This window comes from Lagopus muta, chromosome 27 (assembly GCF_023343835.1).
Source record: "Lagopus muta isolate bLagMut1 chromosome 27, bLagMut1 primary, whole genome shotgun sequence".
In the NCBI taxonomy this organism is placed as follows: Eukaryota; Metazoa; Chordata; class Aves; order Galliformes; family Phasianidae; genus Lagopus; species Lagopus muta.
In genome coordinates, this window is record NC_064459.1 from 2,453,034 (window position 1) to 2,471,403 (window position 18,370).

An 18,370-nucleotide genomic window follows, 5' to 3' on the forward strand; every position below is an offset into this window, starting at 1 on the left:
GCCCTATGTAAACCCAGGGCTGTGCCATGGAAGCCCACAGCTGTGGGGCGCAGGCAGGCAGTGCCAAGCTGCATGGAAAGGTGCCAGCTGGAAGCCATCAGCCAAAATAATTCCCTCATGCACAGAACTTGCCCTCCTCCCCCCCAGCAGCTTTGAGCACCAACAGTTTTTACACAGCTGCTCCAAAACGCCTGGCAATTATTTTCCCGCTAACTTCACTTGCCAAACTTTTGTGACAGTGATTTTCTGTAGTTCTGCAACTCCATACCCTCCCACAGCTGTACTCCTGGTAATGCCTCCCTGCAAACCCACCCCCTCCTCGTGTTAAAGGCCCATAAAACCAGACCACGATTAAAATTGAAGGCCATTTTATTGTCATAGCAAGTATCAAAATAAAAAGGCTTTTAAATTCAGTATACAGATCCACAGCTGCACTGGTAAAGCATCACCGTGCCTCTGCCAACAGTTGTAGCAGTGCCAAACAGCAAACCTGTGCTTCCTTGTTAGGCAGAGCTGTTTCAGCAGTTAGATCTTCCTTTTGAGACTGCAAGATCACAGAGATGACAGAATGACAGCGAAAGAGATAAATGGGATAAAGGTTTACATGTAGTGACACACCTCCTCTGGAAAAATCAAGGAAATTACACATAGAATGAAGAACTCGAATGAAAAGCAGCAATCAACCCTGGCCTGTAAGGTCTGGTATAATTTCAACTTTGTTCTTGCTTTTTTGTTGTTGTTAATCTGTTCATAGGTTAACTAAATTACTTGGTTTTCAGCCGGTGCAGAACCACAAAGGTTCCAAAGTGTTCTAAAAATGCAAGTTTGAAATCAATAATACTGGCTATTCCTTCTGTTCTTCCCCTTCCTCTGAGAAATACTTCAGCAGTAACGTTTTCAATTTAAAATCCATAAGACCTATTTATTCCAAGCTATTGTTTTACTGTGAACTCATATGAAAACATCCTTTGTTAATACTTGGTTTCTTTGTGTCCCCTCATTAGTGAAAACACTTTCACAAAAAGCAGGTTTTAATTACTAATGGAAAACCTTAACACGGATGCAAAATAATGCCAAACAACTGAGATCACCCTAAAAGTTTAGGTACTGTTACCTCACCCCTACATTTCTGCTGTTCTCTGCTCAACATCTTGCAGAGACCTATTTAGAAAAGTGAGCAATATTACAGCCTACCTCTTAATGCAGGTTTTATGACCACTGTGCTGTCAGCCCGAGGATGGAACTATCCTTAGCTTAAGATTTGCCAGCAAATACAAAGATGACATAAAGGAGATGGGACTTTTCTCCAGCAGAAACTGACAATCTCTTTTATTTTGCATTTTCAAGTATCAACTGTAATTCTTCTAACAGGGAAAATAAAACTGAAATGAAAATACTGGAAAAAAAGCAGCAGAAATTAATGAGATTTCTATCTTAGTGTAAATTACTTATTTAAAATGATTAATGCATTAAAAACACTGAAATGTGAAACCAAGCTTCGTAAGCAGCAAGCATGTGGGGCAAAAGATCACAAATTCAACAGGTTGGTCCTGACCAACTTAGTGCTTATGCTTTCATCATCTCATAAGGATGCATTGGCTGCAAGCTATAACAGCAATTAATAAGCAGGCTCTCCTGCCAAGTAGCAGATGGATTTGGGGGGGAGAGGAAGAAAAAAGTTTTCTAGCCCTGAACTTTTGCCTTTAACACCCCCTCAAGTTTTGCACGTGTAAAACAAAAGACCTCCTTGCATCTGGTAAGTAGAAAACGAATCAGTTTTCTGAAATGAAAGGTGCATCACACCTCACTGTTCTGAGCAAAGAATGAACATTTCTCTTTGAACAGCCCAGAAAAGAGGTTGTCATTTCTTGCCCTGTGATTTTTTCATTTCAAAATGGTGCTTTGAGCCCATTGCTCCTAGGAGATCTTCCTCTCAAGGTCCATTCTGAAAAGAAAAAAATCACCCAGGTACAACGTTCCATTCATTTCAGCTTCTCTGAACATCCTCTAACACAACACTGCAAATACTGAAATTCCACTGGCCTCACAGACCAGCAGAGGTACTGCAGTGACTGTGGGATGAATCATTCAAGCAGCTTTTCACTAGCAAGGCTTTTTGCAAGGTCAGGGTCCCTGAGACAAGAATTGCATTCTCTCTGCTTTTCTCTATGACAACTGTGACGAGCACCGTGCTTGCAGCCTGGTTTCACCAAAAGTTAAGTTCAATTAGCCACTGGCAGGCACTGCCTCCACCAGCACATCTCAGCCCCTCAGCCAGCAGATAAACACCAACTCCCCTCTGCTCTACCCAAACACGACCAATGGAAAAGAAACCAGTGTTAAAACGCAGAAAATGAGCAGTTTGGGCCACTACCTGTGTGACACGTGGTCTAAGGCTTACATCTCCCCCAGGGTAACCTGCAACACTTCAGCTGAAGTGCTGTTACTGTGCACAAGGTTTCAACTGCACTACTGAAAAGAAAAACACTTTGGCTCAGACCTCAGTAAATGGTAATTTCATGGTTTTGCTACACCTTGCAGGCAGGATGGGCCTGCAGTGCACACATGGACTGCACACATGGACTGCCAGCCCCAGTGCCCCAGGCAGCGACCCACCAGTCTGAGCGATGCCCTGAAGCAGACATGGGTAGTGTACAAAAAGTCTAGCACCTTTTTAAAGTTGGTTTTTTTTTTCCTTTTTCCTTCTCCAAGGGCGTTTGAATTAAGTACTAGAAATTTCCAACTAGAAAATAAAAGGTCATAGCAGCAATCCCCCCTCCTGCCAAAATCTCAAAACTTCCAACTGCTACCAACAACCTCAATTAACTAATTAACCATCTAAGCTGGCTGCAGGACAGATAGCCTAGCTAGCCTCTCTGGAATCACTGGGTTTATCAGCCCATCAGAAGGGAGAGGTGCATCTAGCAGACATATCTGGAGCAGATTACTTAGCAGTTACCAGAAACACCACTCCATAAATACCAAAGTCATTGTGTCTAATTGTCATACAAAAGATTGAGAGGATTACATTTTATCTCTTTCAGTACAGGAAAAGGGGAAAACAAAAAGAAAAAAAAGGAACTTCCCAGTTCACGTTTCTTTTGATATAAAACAAATACAAACGTTTCTTTTCAGTTGGTGTTATGAAGCAGTTTTGTGTCCTCGCTGGGTCCTGCCCCATCCTCTTCATGGATTCCTTCTGCCAGTCCCTCCACAAATTTACTCTGGCTACCTGCATAGTCCATGAACATGTTGGGAATATCTTTGCCAAAATAGATCTTGCTGTTTGCTGCAATAGCCTTGTATTTCATCAGCTGCAAGTACTCGGGAGTTAACTTCAGCTGCACAAAAAGAAAACAGATCACCAACAGCTCAGACTCATTCATAGGCACAGGAGGCATCTACCTTTCCAGAACACTAGTGGGCATGCTCACCCACTCTCAGCTGAAACCATGAGTTCCCTGAACAATTCTCTCTTTCAGCATGTCTAAGCAAAGTCTCTGAGCCCCAGGGACTGAATGGCAAAATGCGAAAGTGATGGAGGCAGCTGGGGAAATGTTCAGTCCAAATGTACCACAGAGATGGAGATGCTCTGAAGCACGTAACTCACTGAAAGCTCTTGCAATGCAAGCTACTAGAACTGCCTTTATTTTCCCCCACAGAGTGGATTGAAGAGTCTGTTCCACAAGGCAGAGATCACTCTTTCAGGATAATGACATTATAAAGGAGTGAACGGAATATCTAACTGGAACAGAACTTGTGCACAACCATCTCAGACCCTCTGTCCATTTCTATTGACCCTTACAACACAGGAAATCTTCCTGCTGGGATGTCCTGGGAACATGATGTAGACAATAACGAGTCCAGCAGTTGCATCCATGTATTTTCTGTCTCTAGGGTTTCGTTTTTTTTGCAGGAACAAGGCTTTGCCAGGCTAATGAGTTTGGTGAATAACATCTCCATTTGTTCTTTACCTGAATACTTGTTTACTTTAAAGCCTGTCACTCTGCAGATCTCCCCCCTGCCTGGGTTACTTGCTAGCTTGCAGACTGAAATGGATCAACATGTCTCATTACAGCAGCATGAAAGGGCAACACTGAGAGTGATATTCTTTCTACAGTGGGAGTCATGGCCCCATTAGCATCTACCAGATCTGTCTCCACTCGTAAACCAGATATTTCATGTATCCTGACACAAATTCATCTGTCTGGAGCAAAAAGTGAATTTGCAAGTAAGGACATAATTGTTGTTTCAGTCTCAAATATAACTTCTCTGTCTTTGTTTTGCTTTTTCTGACCAAAACAACTAGACACAATGAGCAAGCAGCAAAGACAGGCTGCTCTGCTGCTGAGTACTTCTATACAGCCTAATGTAAGGAGCTCTGCTTCAAGGCTCAGCATAAGGAAGTAATACCTTGTTAGCTTCAGCTACTTTCATAGCAGTGTAGCATTCAGCATCAGCTCTTGCCTTCTCTCTTGCAAGAAACGCAGCATCTGGAAGAAAACATATGCTCCCATATTCAGATTTTTGTTTCCAGTCACGTTAGCACCATTTACAGCTGGAAGATTTTTAAAGCAGCAAGCACCACATCTGAACTGTAAGGGACACAACAAGGGGAAGAGGGAACAAAACTGGAAACCCAGAAACGGGATCTGCCTTTACATCTAAAATGCTACAGGATAATATTAAATAAATTGTATCTGCGACTGAAGACCTCAAAGCATTTTATAAACATGAGGTTTTTATTACTGTCCTGTCACACAGGCACAGAATGCTCTTTCTTCTCTAGCCAGCCACTAACTCTCGTGCTGCAAACAAAACAACTGTAGGGCTGCAAAAGTGATATTTACCCATGACATTTGCACAGGACTCCAGGAACTGCACAGCAGTCTGCTCTGCAGATGAAGTCTGTGGCTGTGAATGCAATTCCCCAGATGGGGTTCTGTCTGGGATACTGAGGTTAAAGCTCTGGCATGTAGGGGCAGGCAGATTTAACCTTTCTAGGCTCTGCCCCACGGACAGATGTTGGCAGAGCTGTTCTGCTGCAGTATCAGTGACCGTGTCAAGGCCCTGATCCCAAAGGACACTGAACCTCCCTGCTCCTAACAAAGACATTTAAGGAAAGAAACACTTCCCTTCTCTGTACTGCGTTCCTCTTTTTGGCTTCTGACTTTCTATCTGTCAGATGACACCGAAGTGATGCCAAGCCATCAAGTTAAGGCTAAGATGAGTTTAATCTGGCTGGTTTGATGTGATCTCTTGAGATTCTTTCCATAAAAGGGAGCCACATATTTGTAATACATGTTAATTTGGATCTGAGAATTGCACAGCTGGATAATCCTATTTGTTTACCTAGATTAGTGGGGAGCCCTGTGAGCAACAACACTTAAAAACAGGATGGTTTTCCTGAGACTTCCTCTTTGGGCTAACAACTACAGTAGTGCCTATCAGGGACACTTAAAAGAATGAAGACCTGAATCCTCTACAAGCATAGAGCTGAAGGCCTGACACACATTTATAAGAAATAAAAGCTTATTGTACTTCTGCAAATAACTTCATAATGAGAAGCTGCTGATCTGTAAAACTCTTAATTGGCTCCTCAGTGGACCTCTGCAAAGGCTGACAGGACCTACAATGAAAGGAACTGAAAACAAGGCTTTGCCATTCGGAGCTGGAAATGCAGACCTCTTTTCACATCCTGGAATTTGCTTGGTAAAGCACTGCATTGGATGAGACGTCTTCTTAATTTAACAGTACAACCTCCTAGAGAGATCACCATCACAAAAAGCTTTAAGAAACACACTCTGTAAAAAAAAAAACCCCACAACATTCCTATTCCCACCTCTGGTCAAGTCTATTTGCTAAAGAAAAAGGTCAAAGAAGCAAAATGCAGATTCAACAGAAAGATTACAGAACCAGGAACGACTCAGACCTGAAGATTTTCTTCAGATAAGTCACCACACAACATTTTCTTATTGTTCATCACTCACCTTCAATCTCTGAAATCCGTTTCTCTGTTTCTTTTTCCATCACTTTCTGTCCATAAGTTATTTCAGCAACTTGGGCTATTTTTTCTGCCTCTGAAATCAAAGACAGCACGTCCACATTGTCATCACAGTCATCCTATTGCCAAAGCAACTTCACCCCCAGAAGCCCTTCCTACCCTCTTCTGGTGGCAGTCATTACTAAGAATTTTCAGCCCTCACAACGTATCAGCCTACATTTGTGGGCAAAGCTGGAACCCACTTGAGTTTCTTTGGAGGAGCATCAGATCAGCAGCACAAAGATGCAGCAGAGAAATCAGCCAATAGTGAAGCAGGTGCATAACTCCCTTTGTTCCCAGTTTGGTTTCTGCTTGCTGCCTACCCCACCACAAACCAATAGCTACTGCTGTCAGACAAAGCCATACAGACCAATGAGGGCCTTCTTCCTTTCTGTCTCTGCTTCCTTTTCCACCACCTTCTGCTTCTGTGCTGCTATCAGCAGCTTTGTCTTCTCGCTCTCCCTGGGGTGGCAGAAAAGACAGTTATAAAATGTCAGCTCACAAAACAGCTTGGCCAACCACACCACCATTGGCTCAAACCTCCTTCAAGTACAAGTTGAGAGCCACAGAAAGTGAGAGCAAGAACCTTCAGAGCCTTTTTCTAAACCAAGATCTCACGTGACAGCTTATTTTCCTCCATTTGGACACATACAGCTTTGAAATCATCATTCAGTCAAATGGATGTGTGCATTTTACATGCTAAAGTCTTCTCCACCTTATCACTTTGGGCACATAAAGTGTGTGTGCACACATACTGAAAAGAATATAAATAGTCTGCTCCTGCTCCCAATCAGGGAAGGGATGGGAGCCAAGAGCAAATCTTTCTCAACTGGATTTATGGCAAGAGATAAGAACACACTGATTGAGGATTCTAATGTGACCTTATTGCACATGACTTACCAAGACAGCAAAAGGTCAGGCAGAATGGATGAGAGGGAACTGATTCTAGCCTGTGCAGACTCTGTTGGCAGAGTGCTCAGAGAACATAAGCATTTCTGAATAATTGAGTGCAAGAAAAGGCAGCTGGCTCACAGCATTGAAAAGGGATCAGTATGTCAAGTGCTTTTAAAGAAAGTTATTCCAAAGCTTTGCAAGTCTTCAGCCTGTTGAATCAACAGTTTCTCCATCCTAGTCAAACAGCAGGATTAGTGGTGGAATCCATCCACCTGCCACTCACTCACATGCTCTGTGAGGCCTTTTTAAAATAGAGCCAGTGTCAAGGGGAAGGAGCCCTTGGGCAAATAACTACTAAGTGTTCAAGATGGAGTAACACCCTCAGCAGTGACCTGCAGCCACTTACAGACACGAGCTTGTCTGGTGCAGCCTCACCAGAGCTGTTCTGAATGGCAGCAAGGCAGCACGAGGCAGAGCACAGGCCACTCTGATTCAGTGCATGCTGTGAAAACACATTAATCTGGATGACCGACTCCTTTTGGTAACACAAAGGTGCAAGTCTCAGGCACTTACATGAGCTCATAATTCCTCCGGATTGTTTCAGGGATGTTTGGCTTTGTAACTCGAACTGCCTGGAAAGAGAGACAGAAGAAAACATAGGCAAGCAGCCAACAATCAAAAGGCAAACGGCCCCGAAGGCTGCAGAGGGTGGGGGAGCTCACACTTGTGGTGAGCTCTGCCAGACAAAGCTTTCACGCTTCTACATGCTCTGCAGAGCAAACGCTGGACTGAATGATCTCCTGACAGGAGGAACAAACTGGATAAGCTAGGATTGAGGGTATCACTTAAAGAAAGCCAACAAGGCAAAACTAAGAGGGGACAGAAGGACATTCTCATTCCTCACGTTAGCAAAGCCTGTACTTGCAGGGAATTTTCTAAGAGCTACATCTTGCTATTTCCTCCTAGCCCTTACCCCTCGTGATCTATGCATCTCCAAAGACAGCCCTGATTACCTGTATAATTAATCCAGGGGCCATTGTAGTCAGGTCTTGCTGCAATGCCAGTTTAAGGTTTTCATCGATCTGATCTGGTGGAAGGAAAGAAAGGAGGTAAGAAATGTAAGCTGATATTGAAGTGCTGGGCTGAGAAACACCATCCCTAACCTCAGGTGTCGCTCACACCTTTTTCAGCATGTCAAGCAATGGTGACCAATGACAAGCAGTTGGGAAAGACTAAAGAAGTGTGGCAAGCATAAAATGAAGTTCTCTTCACTTTTCAATAACTTACAGTTTGGATTTCCTTTGAGCCAGAAGCAGCATTTTTATGGCAAAGAATCTGTGCTCTAACTCACTTCCATACTGGTACCTTCCCAACTGGATTCTGGAGCAGATCTGATCCAGCTAAACCTTGAATGATTAGGAACTACATCTGTGCCAGCAGCAAAGAGAATGGAAAGGCAGAAACATAAAATGGCTGCATGGCTTATTTTAATAGGTTGCAACAATTTCAGTGGTAAAGCCTGTTTGGCTGAATGGATGATGGTTTATTCCAGCATAGCTAAGAAATTTCAAAAGGAAGCACAAAACAAAACCCTTCTTCAGTGAAGAGTTCTAAGGATAGCAGTGTTTCCAGTTGGGGCCTGCTGAGAAATTCAAAGGGAAAATAAAAATGTAAGAGCCTTGAAAGTGATCACATTGCACTCCTTGATTATTTGCTTTGGTCCCAGTTTAGCGAGCTGGAACTCACACTCATAATGAAGTTCAGCCAGGAGTTTAGGAAACAGCTGTTATCAGTTTCCTGCACCTGCTTGCAGATGTGGGGGCAGAGAATGACATAAGTCTGCTTGAAATGGGCTGTGCCCCATTTCAGAACTCCGGAGCCAGAAAACTTTCAGCTCAGACTGAAAGAGTTACACAGGGGTTTATACAAGTTCCTTCTGTGCAAATTGGTTGTCTTGAGTCCATTTCAAGCAGTTGTCATCAGCAGCTGCTGACATCTGGAGTCTCCATTGACAAAGAACCAGCACATTCACCAACAACCCCATAAAGGAACAGGAGGCAAACTGAGCCCTCGTTCTGTATTTTGTACAGAGGCCCCATCAGAAAGGGGATAGCCAAGCTTCTTGGAAAGCCCTAATTAAACAGAGAAGTGGTTTGCAAACACCTTGTGCTCTTTCAGGCCCTTGGCACTGAAATCTCAGCCACTAATCCTGTACAGTTTGGGTCCAAACCGTTCACAGTAACACTTCATCTGCAGCCAGCACTGCTGTACTGCCAGATGCTGGAAGGGATTTCTTCTCACTCCAAAGCCATAATGAAAACACTCAGCACTGGCAGAGACTGGACAATTTCTACCAAGAAACCACCACTTTTCTTCAGGCTGTCTCTCATAATGCACTCCCAGTGTTTGTGCTGCCTGATTTCCCACTGCTCTGCAGAGAGGAAGGGAAAGTCAGCAGGCCCTCACCACACAGCTCTGGTTTGTAGCACTTACAGCACCCAGGAACCACAGCAACGTGCACAACACAAAAATCATCAAGCTATTAAGACAGGGAACACTATTTTTTTTAACAGCTAAGAACAAAAGACTGCCTTTTCCACCTAGAGTAGCAAATATTGCAACTGACTCAACCAGTCACATTTGCTAAACACATACAATGCAGCAGAATTACTACTCCCTTCCCTAAATTCTGTGCTGCTTCTGACAGGTTTGGGCTTGTTTTTTTTTGTGTGTGTGTGTGTGTAATACAGTGAAGCACTGTAAAAAGATAAAACGAGGTCAATATGACTGGTTAACAGTTGTGACTCCAAACAGAACAGGCACTAGATGAATATGCAAGAAGCTCCCCAGCTGAAGCCAGAGACTTCTGTACCAGCAGACAATGCAAATAGCTGGCAGAGATGTCATTCAAGGAGCCATCAATCCAAGAGTGAAAGGTCAGAGAAGCAGCTCACCAAACAGCTCAATGTAGACCTCCTGGAGCGTGTGGACACTGCAGAACTGGTTAAGCTCATGGTGAATCTTGTTGAAGATGAGAGCTTTGTCGTAGTCAGCAGTGTAGTTCTTCACTATGTCATAAACTGCAAAGGAAGTGCAACTGACATTAACAGCTGGGATAGAGAGAGGCCACAGGGCGGGTTGGGTGCTGGCAGCCTGAGTTTATGGCTCAGTCACAGCAGCAAGAAACGCAGTGATGGGCTGCAACAAGAAAAGCACCCACAAGAGAAGAGGCTGCACCACAACCACTTTCTTCTGGGGAGTTTTAATTACTGCTGAGATTTCATCACACCCCAACCAATATCTGGTCACGTGCCTCGTAAACAGGGTGACATCTCAGTAATAGCAGCCTGCTCTTGATTATCTGCAAATCACTCGCCAGCAAACGCACAGGGTGTGTCTGAGTTGCAGAATACACAGGCTGAAAGAAAGCTGCACAGGCCCTTCTGTGTCACATTCCAACCTTCTGCTCTCTGCCTGTTGCACATCTCGTTATTCAAATTACAAGATCCTCACTGAAGCATAAAGCCCAGTGGGGCCATAATAATAATAAAAAACAAAAGAAGCAATGGGTGGCATTCAGCTGTCAGTGAAGCAACCAGTAGCAAAGAACAAGTATGTGCAAGAAAAAAATAAACAAAGTGTCTGGTAGAGCTGGTTTAAAACCCAGGAAATACAGAGCTCTACAAGGCATACAGCATGCAAGCACACAATGCTTGCAGTACTGCTCAGCTCCAAATGAACAGCTTTTGCCTGCTAACCTCTTCTGGCACTAGCAGGAGAATAACCACCACTCTGGATGGCAGGATGCACAGGGTCACAGGGGAAGAACTCACCTGCACTCTGGATCAGGAAATTCACCACCTCGATTCTGTCAAAGTAAATCATCACTCCTCCACTGCAAAAAGGAAGGAAAATAAAAAATAAAAATAATTAAAAAAAAAAATAGGGGAAAGCTTGCAGGAGGAGGAAAGATCTGCCCTACAGCCAGAGAGCCTCTGAGCAGAGCACACCCCCCTCTAGTGGGCTGACCACAACATTCACATCCTTCTGTGCAGCACCGCTGCGACAAGCCCCGGTACAGCCCCATGCCTGGCACCGCGCTCCCGGTTTATCCACAAACTGGATCATTAAACGTGAGCCCAGGCTTAGTGACAACCATATGGAAATATAAACTGATTTCTTCCCTATTTCCAACCGTATCGAGCAATCCACGTCCTTCCCTTGATTCAGTTTAGGCAACAAGAGTGGAAGCAACTTATTCACTAAGATTTTATAACATTCAATTAAATTCTACAAAAAAAAATAAGATTGAAACATGCTCTGAACTTAACCACAGTGCAGTTTCCTTCTGAGATGGGACCATACCAAGAATCAGGTTCCCAACTCCTGCTGGCACCGCCTGCAACAGTTCCATACGTGGAAGCTCGGGGGAAATAAGTGGTGCAGGGACACTGATACGGGCAGCACAGAGCGGAACAAAGCATTAAGGAGCCTTTCGTTGACTTTGTGCCGGGGGGGAGGGGGAGAAACACAAAGCGAAAGCACAGCAGGTGTGTTAAAGCACGGGGGGAGGAGGAGGGGGAGGAAAAGGGATGAAAAAGGCGTTCATAAAAACCGGAGAACCGCGGGGAATGAGAGCCGAGCACCTCACCTCGTACCGCACGGAACGTTTTTCACCTCATCGGTCTGCAGCGTGGTCTGAAAACGACGGAAGAAACGTTCCTTCGAGAGCAGCTCCTCACCGCACCGCCGCGGGCCCGCATCTCACCCCCAACCCCGCAACCCGGGGCGGCACGCAGCCCAGCCCAGCCCCACAGCACCTGCACTGACTTGTAGGACGTGATGAAGGGCAGCATGAGGTGAAAACCCGGCCCGCTGGTGGAGGTCAGCAACGCGCCGCCGCTGCGGGGAGAAGCGAACAGCGACCGTGAGCGCAGGCCCGGCCCGGGGATGAGAGAAGGGAAGGCGCGGAGGCCGCTCACCGGTAGTAGACTCCGATGTGACCTTCCTCGATCTTATGGATGGCGGAGAGGAAGGCGGCGGCGAGGAAGCTGAGGACGAGAGCGGCGATGGCGCCCAGCTGGGCCATGCCCGGCCTCGGCACGACGCGGCGCTGCGCCCGCCTTCCCGCAACGGCGCAGCTGTGACGTCACTAATGCGCGACACCGCAGCGCGCCGCCAGAGGGCGGCGGAGGAACGGAGTCCTCAGGATTGTGGGTTCGAATCCCGCCCGCGCCAACACGCGCCTCGGCCCCGCAGCCCCGCTGCCGAGCGAGGTCCTGGTGGAAGACACGGGGCTCTGTCCCACCCTGTGTGAACCTCGTGTCCAGGGAGCCGCTCTGCAGGAGGTTCCCCCATGAACTGAGCTGCTGCTCTCATGTGGGATCACCATTTGTTGCCCACTGTGCTGGGGAAGGGCATCACCAAACCCCAAAGTCACCCCAAAGTCACCCCAAGGTCGCCCCAAGGTCACCCCAAAGGGTTTGCACCCCACTACCAGCCCACGTCACCCCTTCTGCCCAGCAACCAGCACTCTGCTCCCACTGCGGGGACTCAGCCATCCAGAGTGCAGAAATGCATTACATTCCCACCTCTATAACTGTTGAAGGGGGCTTAAAAACATAGAGGGATCGTAAAGTGCCAATAAATAGTCTAATTTCATTCTTATATTGATAGATCTCCCAGGGTTATATATCGCAAAGCTGTCAGAAGGGTTCGGTGCTGTTCAGAAATAGAGAGTGAAGTATCTGCTCTATCTGTCCAAATGTTACAGCTCTTAAATAAGTGCAAAAGGCGCCCGAGATGAAATACTCTCTCCATAAGATTTTTAAAAAATGCTTGCCCAGATTTAAGGCCCTGATAAAATGTATTAAATCTTTAAAGGTTTTAATGAATCTCGTATGTGTTTCATAAATCACAAGCCTCTGCTCAGCCCCGCTCAGTTTAATAAGAGTAAACTAGGAAATTGCTCCGAGCTGAAGCAAAATGCACTCATATAATATTGCAAAGTAATAGATGTTTAAATGTGGGGTGTTCTGGCTCGCAGGAGAGGCTTTGCTGCATAACATGGGCACTATATCATTGCCCAGAATAGGAAACCAGCTGCGGCCACGTGTTTAACAGCATCAAGATGTGAGCGAGCACAAAGGTAAATATTATTTGTAATAATCCTGGAAAAAAAAAAAAAAAAAAAGCCAAAAAAATCATTACTCCTCCACCTCGGGCCAGGAACATTCAGCAGTGTCTGCCCCAGCAGCACAGACTCTTTTACAACACCAACAAATGCTTCACTGCACCCACACTCCAAGCCTTTTCAGCTCTGCCCATTCCTCCTTATCCCACAGAAGTGAAAATCTGTTGGGGATTTTACTGCAAAAACCGAGAGGAGTCTGAAGGTCTTTGAGACAGTCCTGTCAGCATCGTCACCCTCAGCCCCTGCCACCTGCTGCCTTGCACCAGGACAAGATGGAATGGGACAGGACAGGGCAGGACAGCATGGAATGGGGCAGCCAGGATGGTCCCAGTGCTGGCGGCACCAGCACAGCAGGAGGGAGGCTGAGACCCACTGTGATTGCTGCGTAAAAGTCTGTCCAACCTCATTAACTGTCACAAGTAACAATACCAAGCTGGCAATAAAGGCAATTTCGAGCCTGTTGGCCATTAATCACTGCCTGACAGTTGTGAATAGAGGTGGAAAAACTCTGTCCCCGTGGTTCCTGCTTCGACGTTTAAGGTTACCTCATGTGCAGCCGTGTGGGGAGCAGTGGGGTGGAAAGATCACACTTGTTCAGACCCCATTCCTGTCCCTATCCCTATCCCCATCCCATCCCATCCCATCCCATCCCCATCCCATCCCATCCCATCCCATCCCATCCCATCCCATCCCATCCCGTTCACACATCCATCTCCATCCCATCCCCATCCCCATCCCCATGCCATGCCATCCCTGCAGGGCTGTGGGATGGTGTGGGGCTTTCCATCCACTTCCCAAGGTTTTGAAAGGGAAAGTGGGAAGAGAGAAGGCATGGGGGGGGACAGGGGGCAGGGGGAGGGGGGAGAAATACTTAACAAATTAAGTCTATCGAACGTTATTTGCAGATTACAGTGCAGAATTGTGTTAAAGTATGTCCGGGCTCGTTACATGTCAGTGCTAACAATACAGCACTTGGCAATCAAGGCAGCTCTCTGGCGTTGGCCATTAATCATCCCCTGACAGTCCTGAGCTGGAAACGAGGAAACTGCTCACATGTGCTCGATGCACCTATTTACACACGCTGCAATCACGTCAGGAAAAGTTTTCTTTGACTCGCTGCCTGTCCAAGCCCTGCTGTTGGGCCATAGGCACAGGGGTCTTCCTTCCATAGGACACCAGCATAGGGGCACGGAGAGACCAAGCTCTGCTTCCCAGCCCGAGGGAGCGTCCCCCCATCCCATGTGCTGCAGTTTAGGGCTGGCCTGGGGGGGCTGTGCTGGGGGCAGAGCTCGCCCTGCAGACGCCAGTGCTGTGGCTGGGTGCCAGAGTGCCAGGTCACCCTTCCAGAGCATAAAGGAGCCATGTGTCCAGCCCCCCGGTGCTGGTTTCTAAAGGGAAATGATGAATGGTTCTTGGAAACCACAGCTCAGCCCGGGAGAGAAAGGAGATTTAGCATGAACACGCATGAGAATGGCACATGGATCATCCCTGCAACTGCAGCAGCAGAGTGTCGTGGGGAAGAGAGGGTAATCCTGGCTGCAGGACCTCAAAAAGGGGCAGAAAAGCCCCTGCATTGGGAATGGGATCCAAAATGCTCATCCCCCAAAGTCCCTGAGGTAGAACGGAGAAGCACGAGGGGAGTTTGCACCAAAACCCAGCAGATGTCCTGCCTGCAAATGCAATTGTTTAAGAAAAAAAGGAGCCAGCAAACAATTTTTGGCACAGAGGAACAGCTTCATTCTGACCAGGGAGACACTAGGGGATACCAGGGTGGCATTGGGTGGAACTGGGGGCATTGGGTGGGAAATATGGGGACAGTGGGGGGACAGCGAGTGGCGCGGATCCATGGCTCCATCCTGGAGATGGAAGCAGGAGTGGCTCTGGATTGAGGCAGAGCCACACGCAGCCCCATCCTGGCCAGCAGAGGTGCTCAGGAAGGGCTCCAGGACACTGATTTATTTGTGGGATTCCGGGAAGGGCCGGGGAAGCCTCGGCGAGGTGCTGAAGCCCAGGTCAGGAGTCAGCAGCGTCTCGGTGATATATTTAGAGTGGGAGAAGGCGAGTGACAGGAGGAAAAAAATAATGCTCCGTGGAGGAGGTGCAGATCCATTCCCTTGGCCGGGAGTCGCTGGATGATCTGAGCCAGGGAACAGATAGTTGGATTTCCCTGGTTTCTCCCTTCAAATAAATCACAGCTCCAGAGCCCTTTAAACCCTGCAATATGATCTGTTCCAATAAGGAAGGGAATGAAAGGCTGCGTCTCTCTGGAAGCCTCCAGAGCCATAAATCTCCTATGTACAAACACATACCAGATTTCCAAGCGCATTTATTTTATTGTATTGTTTTAACAGAAAAATCAAACTGCAATAAACTCAGTCCCTCATTAGCTGTCTCTGTGTCCCAGCCAAACGCTGCTAACGAATCAAATCAGGACAAAGGAATGTGGCTGGAGGTCAACAGTCCGGCCGAGCGCTGACCCCCAAAAAGCAGTGGGGGGACATAGGGGAGGTAGGGGGGGGGGAAGGCATGGGGAGACAGCCCATGTCCTGCACAGCCCTCCTCTGGGTGCTGGACTCTCTTGGGGCTTTGTGGGGGTCCCCCCTTTGGGCTGAGCGTGCCATGCTCTGTGAGGCTGAACGTGCATGCAGCAACTTGCAAAGCATGCATGAAGCACGGGGCACAGGCTCCTGGTAGGGCCAGCTTGGGGGCTGTTGGTCATTAATCATTTGCTGACAGTCCTGCAGGGTCCGGCTGCACGAGCGTGGTCCAGCAGGGGCGCAGGGATCGGCGCTGGGTTCACCCAGCTGGGGGTCCCCATTGGAGCCCCCTCCCCACCCTATAGCATTGCTCTGAGCTCTGCCAGCATTTTGGGTCTGCGTGAGTGCGTGGGAATAGGGGGGCATCCTGCAGCCTTCATGCCGTGGTAGCAAGAACCATTTTGGGGTGAAAACCTATAAAAGAGGAAAGAAGCAGGGGTGCAGGACAGGGAACACGGATGCGGGAGCAGAGGCAGCGCTTTGCTCTGATCCTGGAAAAAGCAAAAAGGAGAAGGAAGGAGGAGGCTGTCCCCAGATTTACGGCCGGGAGCCCCCCCAGCGCCCGAGCCTCAGCCCACAGAGAAATTCTTTACTTATTGAATCACATTTGTCATCTCTAAATACATATGCAGGCCCGTGTTTCTGAATCCATAAACATCTTTAACTAACTCCGCTCGGCTAGGCCTCTTTCAGCAGTAATTTATATTTAACTTTTTCCATATGCTGGCCCTGTCGTGTTGGTGTCATTTCCGGGAGAGCCGATGGGGTTTTGGGGGGGGGGGGGAGGTGGGGGGGTGGGGTTGGGGCTGCTGGAGCAGCGCGGCTGCTGGCACGGCGCGAGCAACCCGCCCAGCAGAGCCAGCACTCATTAATCATTGGAACTCCTCAACTGCCAGCTCCTTTCAAGATCTTTCAAGAAGTGTTTTCACCCAAAATAGAGTTGAAAACGCGCCGGGTCCTACTTTCAGAGTCTCATCCATCTGGCCATTATGGGGAGTGTCAGGCGGCTCTGACAGACAAGGCTGCTCTGTTCGAGGGGCCCCGGCTCCCGCAACCTGTCATACCACGGGCTGACGGCTCCATTGGTACCTACAGAAGAGATAAAAGCACGGCGGGCAGGGGAGAGGGGTGAGCACGGGACCCCCGGGTGGGATGCAAGATGCTGATGGCACCCGTAGGGCTGAGCTCCCTGTGCCTCTGGCAAATCACTGCACTGCACCGGGTGCAATGGAAGGGCAGCAGAGTGAGACGTGAGCTGCAAACCTGGGGGCTCCTGAACCCCTTCCTGCTGCACTGCGGCTCTGAGCATCCCCTACAAACTGAGCACCCCTTGTAAATCAACCGCGGGCTCCATCCCCCCAGCTCTCTCCACACCCCCTGTGAGAGCAATGCTCGCTGCATGCAAACCTCGAATCGTTCCAGCAGCGTGAGTCAGAGCCCAGAAATAACACACTGGGTCCGAGTGCTACGGGATCTTCCCCCATAGCACGAAGGGCTGCGAGCTTTCCTCCTGCAGAGGGTGAAGCAACGCGATGCTGGGGCTCCTGGGAACCCTGAGCTCTTCTCGTAGCTCTTCCCAGGAAAAGTGCTGCTGAACCCAGCCCACGTTTGCTCCTTGCTCTCCAGGCATACAGCAGGGCTGCTCCGTGCCCACGCTGCACAGGTTTGGGAGCCATAACACAGCCACGGAGGGCCCGATGCGTTCCTGCAGCTGGAGGAGCTGCTGCTGCTGCCCGAGCAGTCATTCCAAATCTGAAATTCAGCCACAGCCTGGGAAATGAGCACAAACACCGGTGGGCACAGAGGTCTTTTCTCAGCTCCATTCCTCAGTGCTCCATTCCTGCTCCAACCCCACCCGGGTGCATTGAGAGGTTTTGTTGTCGGGCTGGGCTGAGCGATCATTTTCTCACCAACACCAGGCAGCTCCATGCCTGCGGCTCAGCGCCTCGGAGCGAGCGCTGTGCTTCACGTCAGAGACATTTTCCACACAAAACGACTCGTTCCACCTTGGAAGTCAGGCCTGGCTGCTGTCCCTCCGCACCCACGGACGTCACTGGGGCCGTGTTGAGCTGGAACAGAAACCCCGTGGAGGTAACAATTGCTCCGGCAGAAACAATTCGTCACTTCTGCAGGAGAGCTGCCCAGCGGAGCTCCCAGGTGCTGGGTTCGCAGCCAGCTCTGCAGGCATCAGCCCCATCCCAGCACAAGGACATGGGATGGCTGAGTGTCCACACGTGTTGGTGCCAGAGGGGGTCCTGTCCCCATGCTCTGCTCAGGGAAGGCAGGAGAGGAGCACAGCAGCTCCGGCTCACAGCGAGCGAACACGCCAGGAAAGAACAGCACAGCAAATCTCACACACTCCCATCTCCTTTCTTCTCTTCCCAAAGGAGAGGAGCAACAGAGAAGGCTGAAACTCATCCAGAAAGCATCCCAAAACGTTTTCGTCCCCCTCTCCTCTTTGCTGTGCTCTGGCACCTCCCTGCGGTGCGGTGCTGGGTGGGGGTCCAGGAGGGCTCCATGGAGGTGCTGGGGCTGCAAACACTCAGCATCGAGTCGGTTGGGTTCCCTGGGTGCCCACGGCCACATCTGTCCATCCACACCGAGGCTGCCTTCCCCCATCGCAACACCATGGAGTGAAGTCATGGCACACGGCTTCCATAAACACCGCATTGGAAAACATTATGGTCTGTGGAAATCTGTTTG

General features: G+C 48.4%; 1 protein-coding gene across 1 annotated transcript; it reads right to left on the reverse strand.

Moving 5' to 3' along the window:
* Positions 1–351: 351 nt before the first annotated feature.
* Positions 352–12,089, reverse strand: ERLIN2 (ER lipid raft associated 2). Its single transcript, XM_048928167.1, has 11 exons — positions 11,920–12,089; positions 11,758–11,839; positions 11,589–11,635; positions 10,771–10,832; positions 9,892–10,017; positions 7,951–8,024; positions 7,511–7,569; positions 6,414–6,505; positions 5,991–6,080; positions 4,414–4,493; positions 352–3,341 (listed from the first exon to the last, which is right to left on the reverse strand). The coding sequence occupies exons 1-11, from the start codon at positions 12,024–12,026 to the stop codon at positions 3,132–3,134; spliced, it is 1,029 nt and encodes a 342-aa protein (XP_048784124.1). The 5' UTR covers positions 12,027–12,089; the 3' UTR covers positions 352–3,131.
* Between the last annotated feature and the right edge of the window lie 6,281 nt (positions 12,090–18,370).